Source organism: Pelecanus crispus, chromosome Z (assembly GCF_030463565.1).
Source record: "Pelecanus crispus isolate bPelCri1 chromosome Z, bPelCri1.pri, whole genome shotgun sequence".
NCBI lineage: Eukaryota > Metazoa > Chordata > Aves > Pelecaniformes > Pelecanidae > Pelecanus > Pelecanus crispus.
In genome coordinates, this window is record NC_134676.1 from 32,231,252 (window position 1) to 32,259,075 (window position 27,824).

Consider the following 27,824-nt stretch of genomic DNA (forward strand, 5'->3'; position numbering starts at 1 on the left):
ACTCAGTCTCTCTCTCTCCTTCCTCAAAGTCCTTCTTTGAGGCAGCAAGTATGATGAGCCAGCTTTCTTACAAACATTTGGTGTTAAATTATGGAGTCTGCGTATGTGGAGAGGAGAGTAAGTAGAAATTAATTATCTTTTTGTACTGATTTTATACAGCTGTCATTATTTTGCTATTGGTTCTGGGTAAAAGCAGGGAAAGAAAACAAAACAACCTGTCACACCAACTGGACACCCAATACATGTTCACATTACAGTAGTATTAGTCTTGGTGTATGAGAACTAGTTAATACGGTGATAACAAAGAAAATGGAAAAGTTGTGTAAATACAGTCAGTATGAATAGTAACCTCTGTAAATGACTCACGGTCATGTCTGTTCTATCTGAAAATCTCAATTTTGGGAAGTTTTGCTGAACTTCTGAAATGACCTTTTGAAATGCCAGAAAATTGCACCCCTACATTGTATCAACTGTGGTTAGCTAGAAAGGGAAGTGCTTGGCTACCCATGAAAATCTTCATTTATTGTGATCAGAAACACAGAAATTGCCTGAAACCATCTTTTTCCTGTAATTAGAAATTTGTAACAAAAGGAAGCATTTTATAATAACTGCATAAGCATTTTACATAGACAGTTGCCTGCATTAAGGAAGAAGGAATTTGGAAAAGGGAGGGTGGATTCTCTACTGGGAGTTGCTTCTCTTAGGAGGTTGGAAAAGGCACAGCACCATGTGTGGCCAAGAACTTGTTGTGCCAGTTTCTTCGCAAAAATGCCCACGGCTGTGTTTTCTAGCTTATTAATTATACCATGCAGGGGACTATATGTAAAATTTCAGGTACATCAAGTATATAATTTAAAAAAAAAAAAAAGTTATCTAAAGGTGTGTATGGTTACTTATTTCTCTTTTAGATCACAGTTGCCCTCTATAGACCGTTCTATTTCTGAAGGCAGGAGACTCATTATAGTTTAGTAAGAGGCAGTTACTAAGAAACAGGAAGAGAGGCTGTTATTTTTTCTGTGGGTTACACACCTGATGTACAGATTTGATGAAAATTGCTTCACATAATTGTAAAAAAAAAAAAAGTTTGCTGTCTATAAAATTTGTTACAAAAGTCAGCTTATTTGTTACAACCAAATATACCACTAGTTTCCAGTGTCTTTAGGGTCTAAATAAGAAGCACTGCAATGTGAGCATCTTGCAGCTGAGGGGAAGAGTTCAGTGATGCAATTTGAAATTGTTGTATTGAAACTGATGAAGGCTGTGCAATACTGTGAAATGGATCTTACTTCTTGGGTTATTTGCTGGATGACTGCATGGAGGCATATATAAACAAACTTTTTTTTAGAGCAAATAGTCTGTTTTCAAGAAGAGCATCTTTTGTCAGCAAAGCACTGTATTTTTCATTAAGAATATAGATTGTAAACAGCTATGAAGTGAATGACTTGAATGTTATTCGACTCACTACATTGATATTGCTGTACATTAATATGCTTTATCAGAAGTCACATTATTTATTGTGCCTTTCAAGTGAGGGTAGAAGGATGCTCACTGGATTTGTTAAAGTGGAAACCTATTCTGTAAAAAAAAAAAACCTATTAGGTCTAGTAATGTTGGAAAGTTAGGCGAACTTCTACACTCTGAAGTGTAAAGAACATAGAATATTTGTGGCAATACTCAGATGTTGTATAGCTTTGAATTTATAGTTAGTTCACCAACAAGATATCAAAGAAAGAGATGGGTAGTACTGGAGTAATGAATCTGTCCTGAAATTCCATTATTTGTTGTTGGTTTTAATTGTTACTCTTCTTACTATTTTAAATCAGACATCCTTGTACAAGAATATGTAAAATTTGGATCCTTGGACACATATTTGAAAAAGAACAAAAATGCTATTAATATCTTGTGGAAGCTGGAAGTGGCCAAACAGTTGGCATTAGCCATGCATTTTCTGGTAAGTAGTTTATTTTTCAGTTTTGTTAATGGGCAAATTCAAGTGTTTCAGGCTAATACATGTAGAATGGCTGAGCTATTATCCTACTTCTTGAAACTCTGGAGGCTATTTGAAAATAGGCTAGGCATATACAAGATAGTGGATAGTGAAGGACATACTGTTTTTATCTTGCACAAAGTGTAATTGAATTTCCCATTCTTTTTTAATGCTTTATGTTCTAGCATGAAATAAAAGCACGTTTCCAGTAATTCCCACCCCCTACACCCCCCAACCTCAGGAATCAGTCCTTCCTCGTTTTCCCACCTCAGCTCATGATGCTGAACATAAACTATTTCCTGGTAGTGTTAGTAGTTAACCTCTGAGAGGGGAAACATTGTACTGTTCAAACTGTTGTTACTTTCTTTTTGTGCATTAGGTCCCAACCTTACAGTCTGTTTAATTAAACATAAAGGCCATTATTCAAGATAGGACATGTGATTAGATGAATATTTCCTTTAACAGAGTTTAGATGTTCTTATATTCATTTTAAATGGATGGATTTAATTGATGGATTTAAGTGATGGATTGGTATTCTTCTGAGTTAACATACATAGAATCATAGAATCACAGAATCATTTCAAATAGTCTTAAACTCAAAATTTTAGGTAGATAATTAAAATGAATTAAAATTGGCTAGAAACTATAACTCTGAGAGGAACTGATCAAATGTCTGAGATTTGATCAACTTAATCTATGGTCATTATTTTCTTTGCTGGTATTTCCTTAAACTGTAAAGTATTGGTTTTTAAATACCTCTTCAACCATAAGATCTTTTTGTCAGTATGTAAAAGATGCATTTCTGTTCATAGGAGGATAAAGGCCTTGTTCATGGGAATGTCTGTGCAAAAAACATCCTGCTTATCAGAGAGGAAGACAGGAAGTCTGGAAACCTTCCATTTATAAAACTAAGTGATCCTGGCATCAGTATTACAGTTTTGCCAAGAGATAGTAAGTCTTTGTGTCAGCTTTCTTATTTTTCAAGTCAGAAGCATTAAACAAGTCTGGATGTTTTTTTTTTTCCTGACCACCATCTAAGGTAGTTCTGCTATAGTAAGTTCCTTCATCCATCACTTTAAAATAATCTCTGTAGTCCTAGTCAGCAGTTTTGAGTGTGTCTTCTTTATCAGCAAATAGCTACAGGAAATAAAGCTGCAATTCTCCATTGTGTGAGGTTTTTTTTTTCCCTGCTATTCTCAAATTTTTCTTTTTTTCACTGGTAGTACTGTTAGCGTGCTATAATGTACCATGAGCAAGTCTGTTGCATCTGCAGGTAGCTGCTGGACTTAGCATGCTATTATTGATCAAGATTCAATTGTTGTAGTTTATAGGTTGGGGAAGCTTTCAGAGCTGAAAGTAAATGGCTTTTGAAAATGCTGCCTGGCAGTTGAAAATCATCTTCAGTGCATTTCTTGGTGAATATCTGAAGCCACTTGATGATGCTGAAAACACTGAATTATCATCTGCCACTGAGGCTGTTCTAATGCTTTAAAAACAGCAAAATTAATTAAATGAAATTAAAAGTGTGTGCAAGATTGTTATGCTAATGAAACTGAAGTAACCTTACTATTCTTTATCTATTTAATAATTTTGGAAAAATGAACATACTTTATACTTGCTAATTTTATACATGCCTAAAGAAATAACACATCTAAGAGATTACAAGCAATGTAGTGTCATTATTTTCCAACAAACTCTTTAAACTCTCCCTTTTTAACTGAGAAGCCTATATTAATCTTACGAGATCTCATTTTAAGCAGCTCTCAGTCCACGTCAGTACAATACCATCTTTTAGCTTGTTACTACAATCAGTATCAAAAGTTTAAAAATTAAATAGTACGTAATTCCTTGTTATGGTGCCTTTTGCTGTGCCATAATGTGCCAACCACTAGCAAAGTACTTTTTAGTCTTTTCCATCTAATTCCTTTGTGGTAGCTACAAAATCTTGGTAACACTGGGAGAAATACAGAATTCAGAGCAAAAATAGAATGTGGAAATGATGTTAAGGCAGTTTTATAACATGAGGCTTATTTTACAATAAAACTAATGGTCCTCTACTCTGATTCATAAATATCATTTTTGCACATATTCTGTAGCTTTTTATTTAGGCAGGAGCAAAAACTTGAAAGGTATTAAAAGCACATTACAGAATGCAATACCTATGTATACTAAAGTAATTTTTACTAAATCAATTATGTTATAGAATTTTCTGGTTTTATTATTCATCTTAACATGGTGTTTCCTTTGTGTGACTGCACAGTTCTTCTCGAGAGAATACCATGGGTTCCACCTGAATGTATTGAGAACCCGAAACAATTAAGCCTGGCTACAGACAAATGGAGTTTTGGTACTACTTTGTGGGAAATCTGCAGTGGAGGAGACAAACCTCTGAATGCACTGGATTCTTCAAGAGTAAGTATTTTACTGGGTCTGCAGTCATAACAGTTCTTTGGACACTTCTAACTTAAAACATCTGCTGTTGTAACTATATCAGGATGTAAATTGGTGTGGCCCATGACCACTGTAGGAAAAGGACACTTTTACTGGTAGGTGATGATCAGAAGTGGTGATTTGAGGTTTGGTTTTATGTTGTTTGTTTTGATTTTTATGGGGGCAAAGTACAGTGTTGACAATATTATCTTGTTCATGTTTCTGTTGCTTTGTTGCAACAGTGTATCACTTCAAACAAAAAGTATACCTAACAATGTACATGGATTTTAATTGGCATTATTCTAGTAATTGAACATCTGAAAACTGTAAGACTTTGCTTGTTGCAGACAATTTTACTGTCTTAGCTAAACCAGAAATGTTAACTTTGTCTCAGCTAGGGGCAGGGGGTGGACAGGAAACACATTCCATAAAAATACTATTTCTTATGTATTTGCTTCTTTAGTTGGAAGCAAAAAGATTATTTCCTTTACTACGCTCCAAAAAGATTTGTAGTATTATTTTTATAAATGGACTGTTACCTTCTCACAAAGCCTGATCTGATTTCTCAGGTGTTGTAATCATCTCTTACAACAAGCTCCAAGGTTTACCTAGACCTAGCTTATAGATACCTAGGTATTTCAGAAGTTGCCCTCCTCTCCTGTACTAATCCACATTCTTTCATAATACTCATGAAGCTTTTTACAGCTGGAGGAGCTCAGCCAGCTCACAGGTGGATAGAATTTTCTGCTGGACCCATCCAGTTCAGGTTTTATGAATTTACCAATAAAGGAGACATCTTTCTCACTATCTTTCTCTGTTTTCTTATCTTCCACCAGTAACTGACTGGGAATTTCTGAACGGATTACTCTAAATTATGCCAGTCTTGCTACATTGTCAGCCTTGGCTTTTGAAGTAAATTTGTCAGCTGTATGCTCGGTGAGATAACAAGTCTAGGTTGAGAGCTGTATTTTTTGGCTGCTCTGGTGAGACTGTTAAGGCTTCTGTAACTCTTCATGGTTATATCTTAAAATTGCTTTTACCTATTTAATTCCAGAAACTACAGTTTTATGAAGATAAGCACCAGCTTCCTGCCCCCAACTGGACAGAACTAGCAAACCTTATAAACAACTGTATGGATTATGAGCCAGATTTCAGGCCTTCATTTAGAGCAATTATACGTGACTTGAATAGTTTGTTCACTCCAGGTGAGTCTGTGACACAACAAGAATGGACTAGACAAGAGGAACCATGATTGCTATTGGTTCATTTTCATATGGTGCCTCCCTTTTTGGTATGCTGACCCACAACCACTTGCCAAAGCAGCCCTGGAAATCTTAAGTTCATAAGAACACTATGTTAGTGCTTTTTAGTTTGTTCTGAAAGAGAACACATTAAAAGTTAGCATGATCATTCAGAGCAGTTTTCTGGTTTGATTAATGTCTATCCCAAACATACTAATTTCTTATCCAAGTATGTTAAGCTTGTGTCTTTCTTTTTTCACTCAATAAAATAAATAGGTATCTTTCTTTTTTCCAAGTGAAAGATGCATGTTATCACAAGCCTTTGTGAAGTTTACATTTCTCCTCTCTGCAGTCGTGGAGTTGTTGCACAATAGTTGCTAAATTTGAAGTACAATAGGCCTGCAAAAAAGAAAATTAGGAAATTAAAGCAAGACTTGCTGTGAGTCCAGACAAATCATTTGGCTTTTTTGTAACACATCTTTGTCTTTGACTGAAAATTACTATATAGAAATTAAGGTGGTTGTTAATATTCCACTGAGATTGGGGTACGCCAGGCAAAGGTAGAACATGCCATGATTGTAATAAGCTTCTTCATTCTCATATTCGCTTCTCTGTGCCTCCTGTTCCCTTTCTCTCTTCCCTTCTTCCTCCTACCCCTCAGATTATGAGCTGTTGACAGAAAGTGATATGTTGCCAAATATGAGAATTGGTGCACTTGGATTTTCTGGCGCTTTTGAAGATCGGGACCCAACACAATTTGAAGAAAGACATCTTAAGTTTCTACAGCAACTTGGCAAGGTAGGATCCTTCGAAATTGTCTAATTGCCTGGGAAAGAACTGTCTTTTTCAGTTATCTTCAGATGACCCCATATGCATTATTTACATTGCAACTTCTGTTAGAAAAATTAGTAATTTCATTCATATCTGACCACAACATGCAGTTCCTTTTAGAACTTATTTCAGTTTCACAGTATCATTGGATAGGAGATAGCTGACCTCTACAATTAATCTAGTCACACCAAAAGGCCAAAATCTTTTTCAGTAATGCAGAGCTGCATCTGACAGAGTCGTCTTTTTTTTTTTTTTTTTTTTTAAAAATACTTGGTATTCATTTAAAAATGAATATACAGTTCCTAAATTCAATAATGTCTTTGAGATATATGTAGGCCTTGAACTTTTTAGGCTTTAGAAATCACATTTGGTTACTAGTTATGCAAGCCATTGCAGCCTGGCTGTGTGAAAGCATGCCTAGACAGATGACCAAGTGCAGCTGGCAGATCTTCACCAAGTACCATTTTTCCAGAATGGTTCCTTGCTGGTTTATGTTTTTTAATGACGTGATACCTATATATTTCTTTGACTCCAAGTGCTAGTGAAAGCAAGCCTGAAAGTGAAGTAGCAGGACTACTTCTATTTGCAGATGGTTGGTTGTTGTCTGTAAATGGTAGCATAGCATAGGGAGAGGAACAGAATGGTAGGTGATGACTGCATAAAGGAAAATAAAGAAGTTATAAACAGAGAAAGGGAAGAAAGTAGAACATTGAAACAAACGGGTAAAGAACAGCCAAGAAACAGAGGAGAATTAAAAGCCAAGAGGAACCTAAATGAAGGGGTTTTTGCAAGTGCAGGAAAAGGAGGATGCCAACTGGCAGTTTGGAATTGCAAGTGGAAATTTGTGAAAGGGGGAGAAAATGACTGGACATTACCCCCTCTCCTTGTCCTTGTTTCCTCCCGTGCTGTTTGCTTCCTTTCGTAGAACATGTTTCTTATAGAACTGTTATCTGTGATCCTGCACTCTTTTTCTCTCAGGGAGGTTTAGAATCATAGAATTGTTTAGGTTGGAAAAGACCTTTAAGATCATCAAGTCCAACCATTAACCTAACACTACTAAGTCTACCACTAAACCAATTAAGGGTAGAGTAATAATTAATTTCATGGTTTTTTGGCTTGGTGGCTGGATTATTTTTTAATGAAAGTAAACCAAGAATAGAATCATTAAGGTTGGAAAGGACCTCTAAGATCATCAGTCCCACTGGCAACCCATCACCACCATGGCTACTAAACCGTGCCCTGAAGTGTCCCGTCTACACATTTTTTTGAACACCTCCAGGGATGGTGACTCCACCACCTCTCTGGGCAGCCTGTTCCAATGCTTGACCACTCTTTCAGTAAAGAAATTTTTCCTAATATCCAATCTAAACCCTCCCCTGAAGCAAGTTGAGGCCATTTCCTCTCATCCTATCGCTAGTTACTTGGGAGAAGAGACCGAGACCCACCTCACTACAACCTCCTTTCAGGTAGTTGTAGAGAGCCATAAGGTCTCCCCTCAGCCTCCTCTTCTCCACACTAAACATCCCCAGTTCCCTCAGCCGCTCCTCATAAGACCTGTGCTCCAGACCCTTCACCAGCTTCGTTGCCCTTCTCTGGGCACACTCCAGCACCTCAATGTCTTTCTTGTAGTGAGGGGCCCAAACCTGAACATGGTATTTGAGGTACAGCCTCACCAGTGCTGAGTACAGGGGACAATCACTTCCCTGCCGGCCACGCTCTTCCTGATACCAGCCAGGGTGCTGTTGGCCTTCTTGGCCACCTGGGCACACTGCTGGCTCATGTTCAGTCGGCTGTCAACCAACACCCCTAGGTGCTTTTTGGCCAGGCAGCTTTCCAGCCACTCCTCCCCAAGGCTGTAGCGTTGCATGGGGTCATTGTGACCCACATGCAGGACCTGGCACTTGGCCTTGTTAAACCTCATACAGTTGGCCTCGGCCCGTCGGTCCAGCCTGTCCAGGTCCCTCTGCAGGGCCATCCTACCCTCCAGCAGATCGACACTCCCATCCAACTTGGTGTCATGTGCAAACTTACTGAGGGCACGCTCAGTCCCCTCATCCAGATCGTTGATAAAGATGTGAAACAAGACTGGGCCCAAAACAGAGCGCTGGGGAACACCGCTCGTGACCAGTCGCCAGCTGGACTTAATTCCATTCACCACAACTCTCTGGGCTCGGCCACCCAGCCAGTTTTGTACCCAGCAAAGAGTATACCAGTACAGCCATGAGCTGCTAGCTTCCCAGGAGAATGCTATGGGAGACGGTGTCAAAGGCTTTGCTGAAGTCCAGGTAGATGACATCCACAGCCTTTTCCTCATCCACCAGGCGGGTCACCAGGTCATAGAAGGAGATCAGGTTGGTCAAGCAGGACCTGCCTTTCATGAACCCACGCTCGCTGGGCCTGATGCCCTGTTTGGCCTGCACTTGCCTGCTGAGCGCACTCAATATGAACCGCTCCATAATCTTTCCCAGCACCGAGGTCAGGCTGACAGGCGTGTAGTTCCCCGGATCCTCCTTCCGGCCCTTCTTGTAGATGCGCGTCACGCTGGCAAGCCTCCAGTCATCAGGGACCTCCCCTGTTAACCAGCACTGCTGATAGATGATGGAAAGTGGCTTGGCAAGCTCCTCCGCCAGCTCCCTCAGTACTCTCGGGTGGATCCCATCCGGCCCCATAGACTTGTGAGCATCCAGGTGGGGTAGCAGGTCATTAACAACTTCCTCCTGGACTATGCGGGCTCCATTCTGCTCCCCGTCCCCGTCTTCCAGCTCAGGGGGCTGAATAGCCTGGGGATAACTGGTCTGGCTATTAAAGGCTGAGGCAAAGGCGGCATTAAGTACCTCAGCCTTTTCCTCCTCCTTGGTGACAGTGTTTCCCCCCTCACATCTAATAAAGGATAGAGATTCTCCTTGGCTCTCTCTTTGTTTTTAATGTGTTTGTAGAAACATTTTTATCTCTTGCAACAGTGGCCCGATTGAGTTCTAGCTGGGCTTTTGCCTTTCTAATTTTCTTCTATGTTTTGTGGCATTTCACTTTAATTAATTGTGGTCACCTTAATGCTAATACAATGAGCACTGTGGCAGTATGAACAACCACTAAGACAGAGACAATGACGTGGACTTGTTTTTTAATTCAAGTATTTCCATTTGTGATCTAGGGAAATTTTGGCAGTGTTGAGATGTGCCGATATGACCCACTGCAGGATAATACTGGGGAGGTGGTGGCTGTGAAAAAGCTTCAACATAGCACAGAAGAGCACCTTAGGGACTTTGAAAGAGAAATTGAAATACTTAAATCTCTGCAGCATGATAACATTGTTAAATACAAAGGAGTATGCTACAGCGCAGGTATGTGCTATATTGAATACACCTTCAGGTGTACACCTAAGTGTGCATACTGAGAAAATTAAGAGAGGTAAGTGTTTATGAAAGTCACTGACTTGTCCTTACTTCACGAGGACTTAGAGAGTACAAATCAAAGGAAGTAGTGTCTGTCATGTACTACTTCTGAATACAAGGTAGACATTTTATTCAGTCAGCTCATTGCATAATTTGATATATGTAGCTGAAGTATTGATGAGATGATCTTGATTAGTGATGCTCTGTATATCAAGCGTATCTACATTACTGTTGTGTTTAAATAAATGGCATTTCCTGAACAAATGCAGTTAACTAATACATGAAAAATTGCATAGTGATGTACATATAATATTTTTTTTTTTTGTATTAAGACTATTTTCTATTACTTTTATTCACAGACATTTCTAAATGCTTATATTTCAAAACTTATCGTTGGAAAATGACAGAAACATTAAGTGTATTTTTTGTTGTTGTAAAAGGTCGTAGGAATCTAAGATTAATTATGGAATATTTACCATATGGAAGTTTACGAGATTATCTGCAGAAACACAAGGAGAGGCTGGACCACAAGAAGCTTTTGCTGTATGCGTCTCAGATATGCAAGGTAGGAAATTTCAGGTGACCAATATTTTCAACCATTTTTTGTCTCTCTGGTCTCATCTAATTTGTCTCAAAACGACCATCATTGGTTGTTTGGGTATATCTTTTGTAATACTCTTGGGCTGCTAGCACCACATAAACGTAGAAAAAGTAGCAATACATATTCACATGCTCAAGAACTGCACAAACTTCTGCGTATCTTAATACAGGATGCTGAGACTGGCCTATCTGCTGACTGAGACAGATTATACTCCATTTATTGTTCTTTATTTTAGTTTGCTTAGCTTATATTTCATTCAGAAGAATTAAAGTGTCTTTTCTCCCTAATGAGAGCTAACATGAAATTTTGCAGGAGTTGATATACTCACCCAGGGAAACTGTTTGTGACATACTATAACTGATTTTCTGGAACTTGGACATTCAGCTATAAAACCACTATAACAGCATGTATATATGTTTAATAAATTTACTTTATACTGTAAATAATATTGGCTTATTTAGCAGAAAGAGCAAAGATATATGATTTCTGTATGAAGAACTAGAGGCCATAGAAGTGCCCAAAGCTGTATAAATTATTTGCTAATCTCGGTGGTTGGTACTGAACATCCTTCATAAAATTCTGAAAAGGGGGGCAAACATCTTATCTGTATTGTGATATCTCATTTCCTCAGAAAGAGGGCTTATGTCTATGCTAGTTTTATTCTGTTATTATGCTTTAGATACAAGAAACTACAGACATTTTAGATTTCGTTGCATGTTTGGTAGTTTGGGGAAAGAAAAAAAAAAGGGGGGGGTAGGGGGAAGAGAGAAAAGGGGAAAAAAAAAAAGATACCTCCTCCATACACCCCCCTCAAGGCGTGTACCAGAAATATTTTTAAATTCCTTTCCCCAATACCCAAGTCAAAGACATGGAAACAGTAGGTTACTTAAAAATAAGTATTCTTCAGGGTATGTAGCCCACAGGTAATTCATATGTCTGGTAATTGTGCCCTGCCGTGTTCAGAACAGAAGACTTTCCTTCTGCAATATCCACAGAAAAGGCCTGACAAGAATCAGGCAGGAGAGTCTCTGCCAGAGCCAGGATCTTCTCCAGGCATTCAGACTTTCACCTGGTGAACAGAGCTTCCTTGAAACTGGACTGACTTGGTAAACCTTTTAGCTACTGAACCTGGGGCAGGTACAGAAGGATGTTGCATGCACCTTTAGCAGCTGGTCTCACCTATTCATGTGCTTCACTGAAGCAAGGCTAGGTGGGTGGTCTCCAGCAAAAACTGCTTGGTGGGCAAGCAACATGCAATGAGGCTGGAAAACGGAAGATGTTCACAAGTCTGTGGCAAGTGTCAGTCTTTCACAGAGAGGAAGGATTGAACATGTGACCACCCAGTCAGAGGGTTAAAAAGCCCTCTGATTTGTGTCTCCAAAACAAGAAGTCATTCTCCAGTAACAGGCATAAGAAGTTCTGTCAGTATTATTTCTGCAACAAAATAACTGTTATTGCCAGTGCTGGTAGGTCACTGAAAACAATCTCCCTTCAAGCAAAGAGCTAGAAGAGTCTAACCCTCAGCACCACCTAGGAGGATGGTGACAGTGAATCTTTCCTAGAGTAAAGATGCAATAGGGATTTTTTTGAACATGCAAATGCTGCAGCCACCTACCTGTTTTATTCTGTGGCCATCTCAGCCTGTGACCTGAAAGGTCATAAGGTGCCTGCCCTGTTCACTGTCAGAAGAAGCTGTGAAGCTCACCTGTGTAAGTCTTCAGGCCTTGTCCAAAGCCTGAAGGAACAACGTATCTTAGGACCCTGGTCTTGGAGACAGAGGTATCTGATAGGAGCACTGAAAGGTGGATTTTGGCCTTTGCAGGCAGTGCAAGTACGGCAGGAAACTTTGGGAAAGGAACTGCATTTAGAAGGTACAAAGAAAAAGGTTCTTAATGTGTGTACATACGTAAAAGCAGCATCGAAATACTACAGGTCTTCAAGATGGTGATGAAAATAGCAGGTGAAATGACTGCTTCCTAAGTACCAGGCACCAACCAAGAGGAAGGGAGCTAGAATATGCCTTCTGCAGATACTGGAAGTGGGAAAACATCCTGCTTTCATGTGACAAAGCATGGGTACACACAGTATGACAATGTGGGAAGTCCGCATATAGGACTTGCTCTTAAAGAAGTATCTTTCTTCACTTCTAAGGGAAGCAAAGTCCAAGAATTACAGTGTGTGTCTTGCTTTGCACTGTTGTTGCTGTATAACCTGCAAAGCAGAGGTTACATTGATTGCTTTAAGATTTCACTCTTATCTGCAGCATTCTGCTACTTCAAAACAACTTAATTAAAAACGAGTACCTAATATTACGAAAATGGAATCTGAATGCTTTTCCTTCTTCCTTTAGCTGATCGCATTTCCCCCTTTTCTTTAGCTGTTTTTGCTTCTCTTGTAATGTTTGCTTTTTCAGCATATCACATCTCTGCTGTGCATTTCTGCCACTCTATTTTGGGTTTTTTAATCAAAAATCTTTCTCCCTCTGCCTTGCTGCTCTTCTCTCAAATGTATGAGAGAAATGAAGGCATGCCCATACCTGAGGGTTAAGATGAGTGTGTTTGCTTGCTTGCTGTATTTTGGTTCCTTTCTACTATACTGGGAAAGGGTTCCTGACTTAAAGGGCATATTTTTTTGTGCATATCTCATACTGTGAAAAGCAGTATTTTCAGAGATATCATTTGCTAGTGGTCATGTTTCTGTAGATGCAAATTAGTACAGCTGTCATCTGGTGCAGCTTATGCCATTAGTACAGCTTGTCTGGTGGCAAGCAATAGGACTCTATAATCAACTTTAAAGAATCACAATATTAGAATGGCAAATAAGAAAGTTAATTTCTCCATGCATCTGTTTTTTGGGATGTTCTTTTGCTCTTTTGACACTGCATTTTGTTAATGCTGGCTGATAGGAGAAGAGGCTAAGAATAAATTTATTTTTCCATTTCTTAATGCTTAAAGTGCTTCACGTGTCCTTGCTGGAGAGCCCAACTTTAATGATGGAAATACTTGAAATCACATAATTAAATTCAACTCCATTGTTAGAGTAGCGCCACAGGATTATGCTTCCCACTTAGAATTTGCACGATTTCAATTAAGTATCTCTCTTAGAATAGGTATTTTCCAGGCTAATAGGAAAAATTACTATCATCAGAGAAACTTTAGGACTGTTTGCAGTAGAGTATGTAGTAGTAATAAAAAGTTATAGCATTTACATAGGTTGGTTGTATCAGAAACCCAGGAACCTTGCTTTGAAAAAGCTAGGTCTGGTATTTTTCAAGATACCAATGGGTAAACGGGTGATGAAGAGCAGGGCATTTTCGAACAGTTTTGGAATGGGATGCGAGTAAACAGCAATACCACCTAGCCATGCTAGGAGGTAACAAGTCTGAGAGAGGAAGGTTGGACTTCAGAGTCAGTCTGTTTCTGAGGTTTCTCACTTAAAAAAATAAAAAAGAGAGAAAGAAATCTTTTGGCATTCATGGTATAACATTGACGTTCAAAACTTTTGAATTCAATGATGTTTTTAGCATCACTTACTGCTTTTCAGTTGTGTTGAAGGAGTGAGATGCTTTCTTATGAAACTCTGAAACTGACAGCTTGCTTTGTGTTTCCTTTGACCTATCAGTTGGGTATCTCTTGACATTGTGCAGTGTCAACTTCTGTCCACCATTTATTGCTGTGTAAGCAAGACATTCTTTGTTTAGTAAGCCACACACTGGCTTCTTCCACATTTCATTGCTAGCAAAGAATGGCATGCATTGGTAAGAAGGGATCATCAGCAGCAAAAGGTGACATGGCTTTGGACCCATGTTTTGTTACAGCAGCCTGTGGAAATAAAACAATAAGCAGAACTGTGTTGGCGAATAATGGTCCACACAGAAGAGAAACAAGACACACAGGTGGGAATACAGTCAGAGAATAGTTGTCAAATTCAAGGAATCATAATATAAAGTTTTATAAAGCAATCAGGAAAGCAAATGTACAAAGTGAAGAAAAAAGATGAAATTAAATGGAAACAGGACAGTCGTCTTATCTACCCTGGATTGTGTACCTTAGCCCAAATTTTGTTTTCCTTATGTCTATCACCAGCAAACTGCATTTGGCCACAGAAAGGAGCTGTAACAGCTATCCAGCTACATAATCAAAAAACACTTGGCTCTGACAGGTGCTCAGTCTGTCTTCCTTCAGCTAAGGGAAGTCCCTGCACTTATAAAAAGTAACTCCTCAGAAAAGACAAATCCTCAAGCACACCAATTTCGGTAACAATCTGTGTTTAGTTTTAACTTTGAGGTTAATTCACCCCTTTAGGGAAAGTGCAGCTACTTAATGGTAAAAGTAACTTTTTTCCTGTTGTGTTTGTGAACTTTACGCCTAGGGCATGGAGTATCTGGGTACAAAAAGATATGTTCACCGGGATTTAGCAACAAGAAATATCTTAGTGGAGAATGAGAACAGAGTTAAAATTGGAGATTTTGGATTGACAAAAGTCTTGCCACAAGACAAAGAATACTACAAAGTAAAAGAACCTGGTGAAAGCCCTATATTTTGGTAAGTCTTCTTTTGGTATATGAAATCATGGCAAGTTTTCAGTTTTTGCAATTTCAGCCAATTGTTTTGCATATTGTGGAATTTTTAAGTACAAACCCCAGGTCAGTTGCCCAGCATTGTGAAAGTCACATGCATGATGTTTGACTTCACAGAACAGCGTGTAGGTCTTTTCAACATATTTTCAAAAAAAACCCCTAAAAATTGCCAAAATATTTCAAAGAAATAGTATGCAACAGGAAAGATATTAAAAAATAAAAGAAATCTAAAAGGGCCCGCTTTTCAGGATGCTTTCAAAGTTTTGGACCTTTTGGTTCCCTTAACACTGGTCATTCCTATCTCCTAGCTGAGATCTGTTGGACGGACCCTCTGTTGATCAAGTGGAGTTAAATCCCACAGACTGTGATTAGCAAGGATAAAGTGCTGGGTTGAATATTTGGGTAGATGTCTGTATTTGGGCATTGAGCTTCCAGAGAATGTCTAAGTTACTCCAAAGTAACGGTCCAACAAGCTGCACTTGGAAAGGAAAGGAGCCCTCTGTGTAGCCTGTGGGAGACTGAAGGATTATGAAATAGAAATCAGTAGACTGTATTCAGAATGCAAAATATATACTTCAGTTGTGTTCTATAAAGACATAGAAATACCTTAGAAAATATGCTGGCAGATAACTGTGATAAAAAACATTTTATGTCCAGATAGCAAAAGAAAGTGCCGTTCCGTGCATGTGATTTTAGTCCATAGGCACTGTAAAAATATCATACCTAAAGGATAAATAATAAAGAATGTCTTCTTAGTAGATGTTATTGGGAGTTGTAAAGATTAAGTCCAGAAGTACCTGGGACACAGTTCAAGGCTCACTGAAAATGATGGAAGGATGCTTACCGGCTATAATTGTCTTTCTTTCCAGGCCTTATTACATCAAAATCTTGTTTAGTCGCACTACAGATAAGAAAAATATCTACAGCTTTGTTGGAAAAAAACCAAAGTTGGATATAGTTATCACTAACTGTGTTTGTTTAAGGTGGTTCGTGTTTTTAATACCAATTAACTACTACTAAAAGAATAGTTATTAGTGAAGGTAGTGGAAGGAAATGAGGATGTGCTAATGCCTATGAACAAAGAACACTTATTCATGGAAAAACATCAGTCATCTTAAAAGAAATATCTTCAAAACCAAAAAGACACTGTTACACAGAACAATATTCCTTTTACCATGTGTTGCAGGTATGCTCCAGAATCTTTGACAGAAAGCAAATTTTCGGTGGCCTCTGATGTGTGGAGTTTTGGTGTGGTCTTGTATGAACTCTTCACATACATCGACAAGAGCAAAAGCCCGCCAGCTGTAAGTACATAGTTAATAGTTCTCAGAGGTTTTCTGTTTGTTTATTTAAATTTTCAAAAATATACAGATTGTTTGTATACCTAAATAGTTTGATGTTTACTGATCCTTTTCTGGAGATACTGTAGTGTTTATGAGGCAGCATCCAATCAGAAGCAGCAACATGCTAAGACATATTAGTATCAAGCCATAAGAAGGAAAGGACATCTGAAAATTACCTGATAGTCTGTGCAGGTCGTATCCATCCTGTAACTCCTAACTGTTTGAAAAAGATTTTAATATCTCTTATTATAGATTGTTCTTTCTCATTCTTCATGGAGAGTAAGTCCAGATACAGCTGTTTCATTGCAACATTATATGTGTATTTAATGCTATTCCAAATCTAAGGCTGAGCCGAACAAATACGTAAATATTAAGTTGGTTTAAATAAGGTGATAACTTGAAGTTATTTCATTATGTTACCAGAACCCAAGTTAGTAAGTTATTGAGGTTCAAGAGAGAGAGTGGCTTTTTGTAGACTGTTGACCTTTAAAGACAAATTTAGAGTGGATGGAGAAAAATACTACTTGTACACTGAATATTGCAGCCTTTCAGTACTTAAAGGGGGCCTATAGGAAAGATGAGGACAATCTTTTTAGCAAGGCCTGTTGTGACAGGACAAGGAGTATTGGTTTTAAACTAGAGGAGGCTAGATTTAGACTGGATATAAGGAAGAAATTTTTTACAATGAGGGTGGTGAGGCACTGGAACAGGTTGCCCACAGAGTTAGTGGAGGCCTCATCCCTAGAAACATTCAAGGTCAGGTTGGATGGGTCTCTGAGCAATCTGATCTAGTTGAAGATGTCCCTGCTCACTGCAAGGGGGTTGGGCTAGATGATCTCTAAAGGTCCCTTCCAACACAAAACATTCTATGATTCTATGATAATAACAGTTCTCCAATTGGAAATGAGATTCAGAGTCTTAGTTACACCTAGCAGTCCTCTGCAGGCATAACAGAGGAGAGTTAAGCCTTATATATTTACTGGAGCTGTACCTTGGCCAGTGTCTCGGTCCTGGCAAATGTAGTTGTGAGAGCTAAACAATGATGATAGGCAAAAATGCGCTTGGAAGATCTCTGCATTGACCTCAGTTGGACCTCTTAGTAATTCGATACAATGACTAAGCTATCAAGGAAGAATTCTCAAGGCAGGGGGAGCTCTTCCTGCATAATAACATAAACATTGCAGATGCCTGGAGGAGTTCTTCAGAAGAACTAGGATATGGAAGGTGGTAGAGTAAGTCATGGGCTCAGATGGAATATACTTTGAATAAATCAACTCTACATGTGCATTCACCACTTCATCAGGTTGGTTATCCTATTGGTATGTATCAAGAAAAATTAATTTTACCAGTTAGCCAAAGCAATCTGTTTAACTGTATCGTGGTTTAGCCCCAGCCAGCAACTAAGCACCACGCAGCTGCTCGCTCACTCCCCCTACCCTGATGGGATGGGGGAGAGAATCGGAGGAGTAAGTGAGAAACACTCCTGGGTTGAGATAAGAACAGTTTAATAATGGAAATAAAGTAAAATAGTAATGATAATAATAATAACAACAACAATATAATAATGATAATAATAATAATGTACAAAGCAAGTGATGCACAATGCAATTGCTCACTGCCCGCCGACCGATACCCAGACAGTTCCTGAGCAGCGATCGCTGCTCCCCGGCCAGCCCCCTCCCAGTTTCTATACTGAGCATGACATCATATGGTATGGAATAGCCCTCTGTTCAGTTTGGATCAACTCTTCTGGCTGTGCCCCCTCCCAGTTTCTTGTGCACCTGGCAGAGCCTGGGAAGCTGAAAAGCCCTTCAGCTTATGCTGAAAAGCATAAGCAGTACTCAGCAACAACTAAAAACATCAGTGTGATATCAGCATTCTTCTCCTACTAAAACCAAAACACAGCACTGTGCCTGCTACTGGGAAGAAAATTAACTCTATCCCAGCTGAAACCAGGGCAAACTGTCATGGACTTTATAATTATACATTGTTTCCCCAACTTTGGCCAGTTGCACATTCTACCAACAGTTGTTTCACATTTTCATGTCAAGGAACATTAAAGAAACTTAATGTAGCATTGAAGGAAAAATAATTCTGTTATGTTGTGCTTAGAAATTATTTTCAGTTAATAGTACTTCCTCATTTACTTTTGATCTCTAGCAATCTGAGTGAGATTTTAACCTGCTTTTTGGGTTATGTTGATTTTTGGATAGCAAGATTTATCTAAGCCATTTTTGCTGGCTTTAATTATGCTTCTGTTTCTGGCCTGAAGTTACTGATTAATCCTGTTAACCTTTTTTTTTATACATCACTATGATACTATCTGTTTTCTGTTTGGGATTTTTCAAAGCATCAAGATCTTGTTTTAATGTTTCGGGGAGCTCTTTAGAATTAGCTGTGAGGTTATCCTAGAACTAACTAGAACTAGTTAATCACCAAGATCATCAACTTTTTCTAAGAAGATTTTTCACTTATTGCTTTAAATAGTGTATGTATCATCTTATTTTTAGCCACACACACAAAAATATCTGTAATTATTGATATATTCTCTGGGCTTGTAATTTCTAATTTTATCCTTGTTATATACTATTCTATTTATTCTTATTATTATTTATTCTTCTTATAAAGAATTTTCCCTTAGTAAGAACATTGCAGCATCTTTTTTTCCTTTAAAAATTATTTATGACAGTTGGTCTTCTGTTTCAGGAATTCATGCGCATGATTGGCAATGATAAACAAGGGCAGATGATTGTATTTCATTTGATAGAGCTTTTGAAGAATAATGGACGACTACCAAGACCTGATGGATGCCCTGATGAGGTGAAGTATTGTATTAATATGTTACTAAAGTCTGAAAGGTGCTTAGTCAGGGTGAGTACCTGGTAAATGCAAACCTTGGCTTTCGCTCCGCTTGGATTACTGAAGTATTTGTACAAGCAGAATGGTCGTGCTGTTATTTTATCAGTTGCATGATGACTATAATCACATTTCTTTTCTGATTCTATAGATTGCATTCCCTCAGGAGCCTAGAAGGTAGTCTTTCTAAATATATGAAGTAGGGCTATTATGACAGACTGCTGTACTGGGGCACTCAGGCTTCTATTTCAAAAATATGAATTTATTAAGGCAATGAGATTGGTATATAGAACTTGTTCCATGGAAGTCTCATATAGAGATTCTTGTTCAAAGCTGTAAACTGTGGAGTATTTTGAAGTCTGTAGCATTTAGCAAAAGTGTCTTTATATCTAGGTAATGTTTTTCATATTTAATTCCAAGATTTAAAGAACTCCTTATCTTGATTATTTTCCTTCTCTTGGTCTTCCCTCCTCAAGCATAGGAATACCCATGTTTATCATATATATTATTCACTGTCAAGCATTCTCAGCCAAGAGCTACCTGCAGACTGTGGGCACAGCTAAGTATGTGAATCAGATTTTGTATGTTCAGGCCTTTCAGATCTGTATTCATGTTCTTCATAGATACTGAAGTGTATATGTATGTAAAGCCATCCTCAGAGAACACAAATTTAGTGTTTTTTTTGTTTTGCTAATACTCCAGAAGTTTTAAAAAATACTTTCATACTACTTCTAAGTCTTGTAGTTCTCTATTCTTCAGACCAGGGTGCACTTCAGCTTGAGTCAAACTGGTAGGGCTGGATAGGTGAATCAGTAGGGAAAGAATATAAGTAAAACAGCTATGCTTTTTAACATGTGTAACTTCCAGCTCAGATCAATTGCTGCATCTCTTTAAAATCAAGCAGACTTGGCAATAAGTTGAGAAACAGTCCATTCAAAATGGGAGGCAGAGGAGAGATCAGGGTCAAGTGGTCTAGCAGAGAAGAGAAAGAATGATATAGGTGGGGCAGGGAAGCCATAGGGGAAGAAATAGTCTGTGGAGAGTCAAGTTTGCAGACGACACCAAGCTGAGTGGTGCAGTTGACACGCCAGAAGGACGAGATGTCATCCAAAGGGACCTGGACAAGCTGGAGAGGTTGGCCTGTGTGAACCTCATGAGGTTCAACAAGGCCAAGTGCAAGGTCCTGCACCTGGGACGGGGCAACCCCCAATATCAATACAGGCTGGGGGATGAAGGGATTGCGAGCAGCCCTGCGGAGAAGGACTTGGGGCTACTGGTGGATGAAAAGCTGGACATGAGCCAACAACGTGCGCTTGCAGCCCCAAAGGCCGACCATATCCTGGGCTGCAGCAAAAGAACCCTGGCCAGAGGTAGTGGAGGCCCCATCCCTGGCAACATTCAAGGTCAGGTTGGACGGGGCTCTGAGCAATCTGATGTAGTTAAAGCTATCCCTGCTCACTGCAAGGGGGTTGGGCTAGGTGATCTGTAAAGGTTCCCTCCAACCCAAAGCATTCTGTGATTCTATGAAAAGAGAAGTCTCTGAAGTAACCTTTCTTGCATTATGAGTACAGCAACTGTTGAATTGCAAAGGTTTGGCTTTTTGTAGATAACCAGAATGTCATATGTATAAGATAATACATAATCTGTTTTATTGAAACCGTATCCAAACTAATTCAAAGGTTTCAATGTCTGACATTTCGTCAGATATCAAAGGAAGATGGAAATGTCTCTCTTTTGTCAGAAACTGTGTTCTTCCTGTTTTGATCCTGAAAGGCCAGTCGTCAGAGATACTGAATTTTCCAGGTGTCTGTAGCTTACAGTCTGCTTGAGACTTGGGTCTATAGCAGCTTGGTCAATGCAAGAGTTTCAGATTTGCTGAAAAACAAGGAACTGATGCTACTTTTTTTCCTGGGAGCTGTGCAGATTGTTCTTGAGCAACATGTGAAAAATAGTTGGAAGTATGAGAAGCTGGTAATAATAATCTGGGTTAAATTAGTAAGAAGAGTACAGGTGAAGAACTTGGCAAGTTGTTTTGTGACCAGGTATTGGGTACATGTTTGAAAAAAGAGAAAACTGTTGCCAGATGCCTATTGTAATGGAAATATCTTCCAAAAATCATTTAAATCTACTTCTACTAGAAGTGGGTTCAATTTGCACAGTAACTTTTCTGGCTTATTTCTGCTTATATATGAAGAACAATTAAGAGTTTAATATACAAATGCGGAGAAGTGTATGTTAATGTTGCAGGGGAAGTTTAATTTAGAATCACTGGCTTTGTAAATCTGATTTTTGGTCACACTTGTAAAGAATTTGTAATTTCAAACATTTTTGAGCTTTCCAAAAATAAGAGCAAGCAAGAAGATAAAAACATAGCAAAATAACATAAGTATCTTAAAAATTTCAAAACCTAGCTGAGTGAATTTCCATGCTAACTTTAAAAAAAAATCTCATTTTATAATAAGGGCTTTTGCAGAGCTAGCTATCCTCACTTCTTGCTGTCATTGGGATCAAATAGATAAACTGATTGGTATACCAAGACTTTAGGCACACTTTTGTGCCACTGTTGTTTGGAAGCATAAAGTTAACTTGGATGTTCTTTGCACCAGTTCAAAGTAACTATTAACTATTTGTAGCATCTGTTTACATACTACCAATTTTCTTTGTTTCTTCTACAGATTTATGCTATCATGAAAGAATGCTGGAACAATAATGTTACCCAGCGCCCCACCTTTAGGGACCTTGCTCAGCGAGTGGATCATATAAGGGACAACATGGGTGGATGAGAAAAATGTCCCTCCTTCAGAGGATGTGATGGAATGTAGAACAAAATGTACTTGGTCTGCTGTGTATAATTGACATATGTACACATGTGCATCTTACCTTTGCTGGAAGTAAAATCTGTGTGGCAAATATCCTATCTCAATCTGCGTACTGAGGAATCCTGCTGGTTTTCTTTATCAGGATATATTTGTTACTATGAGAACATGTTGAAGTTCTCAATAGGGAGAGAAATTATTTTTCTAAATAAAATAATCTAATATATGGTCAGTCTACAACACCATCATTTGCCTTACCTGGCAATGCAAAAAAGAGGTGACTTAAAATGTGGTGAGATTAAGAGATGAAAAGACAGTGTATTGCCTTGTTGAAATGGAGATGCACAGAAAAGACTTCTAGAAGTCTTTCCACGCTGAGTATACAGTAACTTGGCACCCTGTTTTGTGTGTTGCACAAGGGCTTGTGTTTGTTAATACAGTTTTATAATTTTTTCATTGTTGATGCAGAAAAGGCTTCTTTCTATAACAAAATAGAAGTGGTTATGTAACCCAGAAACTTTTAATGTGCCTGTCTGAATCAGTTATCAGCCAGCAATATATGCAAAGAGATAATAGGCTGTGTGATGTACTGTAAGTATTCTGAGGGAAAGGGAGCAAATTGTTCTTAATTTGGAGAGCCAGAAAACCTACTCATCCATGTGAAAATTTTAATTTAAAATGAAAAAGTAAATATGTTATGAAGTTTTTCTTACTCTTCTTTTCCTCTGTTGAGTAAGTATTAGATTCCCTTTATATAATTGAAGATACAGTGATAACAAGTAGAAATGAAGCCATTTTATACAAGGCAGTGTCTTCAGCTTGTTTCTGAATATGAAAAAGCTGAACATACTGCTTTTAAATGCTGCTCTTTTATTCTTTCCATCTTTGTAATTTTCATGCAGTCATAAGTGTACCTATAAATTGGGAACTTTTTAAAGCAGAATTAAAAAAAAAAAAAAAGAAAATTCCCTCCATTTCACAGTTCCTCACTTTTCTGTTAAGACGATCACCTTATCACCTTCCTTCCAGTACACAAAAAAAGAATGCTTATGGCCCAGTATCTGATACGGCCAGTCACAACCACACCAAGTCTATTTTGTAATGAAGTGGGCTAAGTTACTTCCTCTTTTTTCTGTGGTAATACCCAACATAAGACTATTTGAAAGGAGGAATTAAAAGTGCAATTGCTCCACACTCAGAGGGGGGCAAGGATGTGATCCCAGTTACTGAGAACTGGAAGATCAGAGCAACCTGAACAGATTACTTAGCTGTATAATTCAGCTTTTGAAATAAGTCTAACAGGAATTCATGGACAAGACAACTCTTCGGTTTTGCCTTCAGGCATAAAACTTGGGGATAATCTCATATCTCAAAGCAGTAAAGTTGCAGGTTTTGTTTATTTTTACTTCAAACAATCTTTTTTTGTTGTTTTTACTTATTCTTAAGCATTATTGTTTGCAAACTACAATGCTTGTTCTTCTTGGACTTTTGCTGAAAGAAGTTCAATTAAGGGGATATACAACTTGGCAAACTGACCTGACATCCAGATGTGTATTTAAAATGAAGTGTTCGTTTTTAAAATTTGTGGCAGTGAGTCAGTGAAACAGAAGAGTTAGTTTCACTGTGGGGCCTGCTTAAGATTTGTAGTTAACTACATCTATTTTGTCAGAAGTTTAAGTACCTCAACTTTAAAAAATAAAAATCCTTACTTAGTGTAACATAGTGCCAGTATAGCAATGTTTTGTACCACTATGATGTTTCTCTCCTACAATCACTCATAGAAAATTATGATCTTTATAATATGGGAGATTGCTAAAGAGGGAGGGCAGCATCAGCCCTCTTTCTGCCCTTTGCATTTAATAATAATTTCTGTTGGTTTTCTTGCCACCAAGCACTTGCATAGATCATTTTTAAAACTAATTTCACAATCAGTTTTTAAGCTGCAAAGAACTTTAAAGTGCTTTGTTCAACTTAACATGTTTTCTCCATTTCTATACATTGCTTTGAAGACTTAAAATTTTGTGCAAAAAATGTCTTTGCATTTGTAGTCTCAGTTGTGTGTATGTGTTTTTTGTAACAAAAGAAGATAAAGCTTTAAAGCATTGAAACAGCATTTTAGCTGGATAACATATGCAGGAATTATGTAAAATTTGCAGTGTATGACACTCGGTAGCTAATTGGTTTCCAATATATAGTAGACTAAACATAATTTATGTAAAAATCTCAGGGAAGTTCGTGTAATGCAATGAAGAAATCTTCCAGTCTGCTATTTTTTCAAGTGAATAAAAAGTATTTTTCATGTTCTACTACAGTATGACTGATTACAGAGTCTATTTGATTGCATAAATATAGTGTTGAACTCAAGGATAATTTGTAAGTGTCTTGTGGAATTTTTTTTTTTTTTACTTTAATACTTTATATTTTTTAGAGAAAGCCATATCTCTACACTGCAGTGTAATTTTGTGCTGTTGGTCAGGAACATACAGTCTTTTGTAACAAAACTGTCTGTGCAAAGGGCTTTATCACTGGGGATAAGTATTGTTAGCTGGGTGAATAGGACCAAGTAGTGCTTAGGAGTCTTGGGGGATGTGCGATCATCTGCAGTGTCATTTAGGTCCTGGAGCAGACCAAATGGTTTTCTCAAAAAGCTGTTGAGGATGTAAATGCAGTGATTTTGCTGAATTTGCTACTGCCAATTGTAGTAACCTTTTTAAAAAAAACCAACAAACTGCATTTCAAAAGCTCTCAGATCTACAGTAGCATTGTATAATGCCATATTTTTATATAGCCTTTGTATTAACAGACTCAGTTCTTTGTTTTAGAAACCTTCTTCAGCTGGCATTGCATTTGTCATACTTTAGTGTAATTATGCTACGCAAAATGCTGTGAGGTTTTTTGTAGAAAAAGTGCTGGTTTATGCATACATGACTGCTGCTACAATGTAGAATTAAAATATTAACTACCGCTTTGCACTTATATTTGAAGTGAAAGAGTTTTTCTGTAAGTGCACAATTTATCTTATAGTCTCTGCAAACAAGTATCGTCTAGTATAATATTGGTTTGTTGTCTATCAGTACAAATAAGTTAAGTTTCAAAAATAGTTTTTAAATATATTCCACAACCTTGCAACAGTCATGTAATAAGCCAGAGGAGGAATGAATTTTCAGGAAAAGAAACCCGTATTCTTGTCAAGTCCCAGTGTTGATAAAAAGCTTCCATAGTTGAGATAATTGTTACTAAATGTACAGATGAATATAACTGTAAAAATATATGTAAAAATAATTTTAATTTTTTTCCAGAAATTAACTTTTTAATTGTTGGATTTAGTCGAGTTGTTGACCAACTGCCTTGAAATGTATGGGAAAAGATGTTACCGTATGAAGAAATGTAACTCTTGTGTAAAGAAAGCAAGCTTTTCAGGAATGTGTGATCACAAACACCTGGAGGATAGAGTTCTGAGAGCAAAAATAGAAGTGTAGAACAACAAGATGACTGATGGAAAAAGGCTGGTGTTCAACACTGAAGAAGCTTTCTGAAATGTGAAATACACAATGATTTATGAAAAACTAATGTCTACTGAAAATGCCATACCACGACAAATATGTGCTAATATATTTCTAAACTGTGTGTTGTCTGCCTTAAATCTAAAATACCCACAGAGAGCTAACCTGACTGAAAAATACAAGAATTACTATACCAAAGGAAACTGCTTAAGGTTGTGCTATTCCAGATGGCAATTTTGAACAGGTTTTTGGCTAAGAAGTGTTTTCTGAATTTTGCTTTTTGAATAAGAGGCTTACAATACTTTATATTAAAGTAGAAAAAGTCCCTTGGGGGGGAGGGGAAGAAGACACCTGCTACTTATGGTTGGACTGCAAACATTTGAACACATGGTTTATTGAAGAGAACACGAAAGGGATATTTTTTTAGAAAACTCTGTATTGATACCTGAAACTTAACTGTGTTCTTCTTTTGCGTTTGGACAGTGAAAATAAAATAACTAAATACAATGAATGGCACATGCCTGCCAAGATTTTCTTTTATATAATACCTAAAATTAGTTACTGGTGTTTAAATCGCTACTGAAGAGGGGCTGGTCTGTATAAAGGGGTAGAATATAGCACATACAACTTTGTGACCTTCCCAGAATAGCCATATGTAGTGTTCATGTTTTGGAAGGAACTTAATGTACCAGAGTAAAGGTGGTACATTGAGAGGGGTTTTTTAATTTTTTTTTTTTTTTTTTTACGTTTTCATTAAGCTAATTATTTGGGGATGAAAAAGCACTTCCCTTTACTCTCAGCCTTTAGAGAGAAGCAAGTCTGTAAGACAAGGACCGCTAACAGATTGCCTGTTATCAGACTACAGTTCTTCAGAATTTCTAACACAAACTCTTATGAAACCACTTCTTGATCTGCATTACTTTGTCGTCTTTTCATATGACTTTCCTGTAACTTTACATGAAAATTCCCACCGCTTACCGTGAGCAATTGAATGCTGCTGTTAAATTTTGAGAAGTACAAATGGCAAAATGGAAAATATGCATATAAGCACAAGCATGCAAATACATACTTAAGCTACTCTACTGTGGTAGAAGTAAAAATTAAGCTAGTTCAGTTACCCCTTCCCACACAAAAAAGGCATCTTATTCTCAGAGCAGATTTTATTTTCTTTAATGAGAAAAAATACCATCCCAATGAAGTTTAAAGATTATAGATAGTACTTCTGCTGTTCCTCCCAAAACCTACTGACATAATTGGGGATCTTTAATTGTTCTAGAGAATAAATTTCTGGGAAAATAAAAAAGTTTGAAGAAGAAAATACTGTAGGAGATGTAATAATGTCATGAAGCATGTTGTCCCCATGTAATACAGTATGGGACGCTATAGCCTTCACTTTCATGTTACACAATAGTGTGATGTTCTGCTTGTACTTTGTGATAAATATTCATAGTCATTTTAATGAATTCTGAAATTCAGATTTAGAAATGACAAACTGTAGTCAGACTAAGTGAAACATTCTTTGTGGACAGTAATTTGGAAAAAAATAAGAATGTCCAGTATTTGTGAAGATCACTCCAAAATTTTACGTCATCATTTCAGGAAGGATTCAGGAAAGCATTTAAAAGAAAAAACAAGTAGAAACTAATTATGTTAATTGTATAAAGCAACCAAGGCAGTGGATACTAGTTCAGATATTTGTCTGTTACAGAGTGCTGACAGAGTTGAGTCTGCCCTAGTAATGCAGATGAATAGGTATTTTTGTAACACCAATCACTAGGAGCAAATCCAGAAACATAAAATACTAAGGTTATAGCTAAGTAATACTAATAAAAGAAGAAGAACAAGGTAAAGCTTAAAATGCTTCAAGTTTTATGTGACTAATTATTTTGAGCAATGCAGAAACATCCAGGAGTGGAAAGGATTAAAGAACTGTTAGCTAAATTAATACTGCAGCACAGCAAGTATTGAATTCTGATGAACTGTATTGTTTTGGTTTTGGGGTTCCCCCCACCCAGGGAATGAGAAAGACTGAGTAACATACTAAACTGAGTTATTACCTTAAACTTCTGCAAGACTGCAATAGCTAATTTGCTGTGTATCTGGGGTTTTGTGTATTCAGTTGCATTTTCCATATGAAGCTGTACCATAAAACTTCAGCTCATTGAAGAATATCAGTCAAAAAACCAAAAGCAACTCACATATAAAAACAACTGTGCATCACTTACATTTCCTCTAACTATTTTTT

The 27,824-nt window shown here is 37.7% G+C and overlaps 1 protein-coding gene across 4 annotated transcripts in view; it reads left to right on the plus strand.

Annotated features, from left to right (window-relative positions):
* JAK2 (Janus kinase 2) overlaps nucleotides 1-25,703 on the plus strand; it is a 57,799-nt gene extending 32,096 nt beyond the window's left edge. For all 4 annotated transcript variants that reach the window (XM_075726988.1, XM_075726987.1, XM_075726990.1 and 1 more), the window contains 12 exons: nucleotides 30-117; nucleotides 1,824-1,951; nucleotides 2,800-2,938; nucleotides 4,248-4,399; nucleotides 5,472-5,622; nucleotides 6,320-6,456; nucleotides 9,641-9,830; nucleotides 10,322-10,446; nucleotides 14,854-15,026; nucleotides 16,248-16,365; nucleotides 19,111-19,224; nucleotides 21,936-25,703. In XM_075726988.1, the coding sequence (XP_075583103.1) occupies nucleotides 30-117; nucleotides 1,824-1,951; nucleotides 2,800-2,938; nucleotides 4,248-4,399; nucleotides 5,472-5,622; nucleotides 6,320-6,456; nucleotides 9,641-9,830; nucleotides 10,322-10,446; nucleotides 14,854-15,026; nucleotides 16,248-16,365; nucleotides 19,111-19,224; nucleotides 21,936-22,043 (1,623 nt within the window). In that variant the 3' untranslated portion in view covers nucleotides 22,044-25,703. The remainder of the gene's footprint in view (nucleotides 1-29; nucleotides 118-1,823; nucleotides 1,952-2,799; nucleotides 2,939-4,247; nucleotides 4,400-5,471; nucleotides 5,623-6,319; nucleotides 6,457-9,640; nucleotides 9,831-10,321; nucleotides 10,447-14,853; nucleotides 15,027-16,247; nucleotides 16,366-19,110; nucleotides 19,225-21,935) is intronic.
* The last annotated feature ends 2,121 nt before the right edge of the window (nucleotides 25,704-27,824 follow it).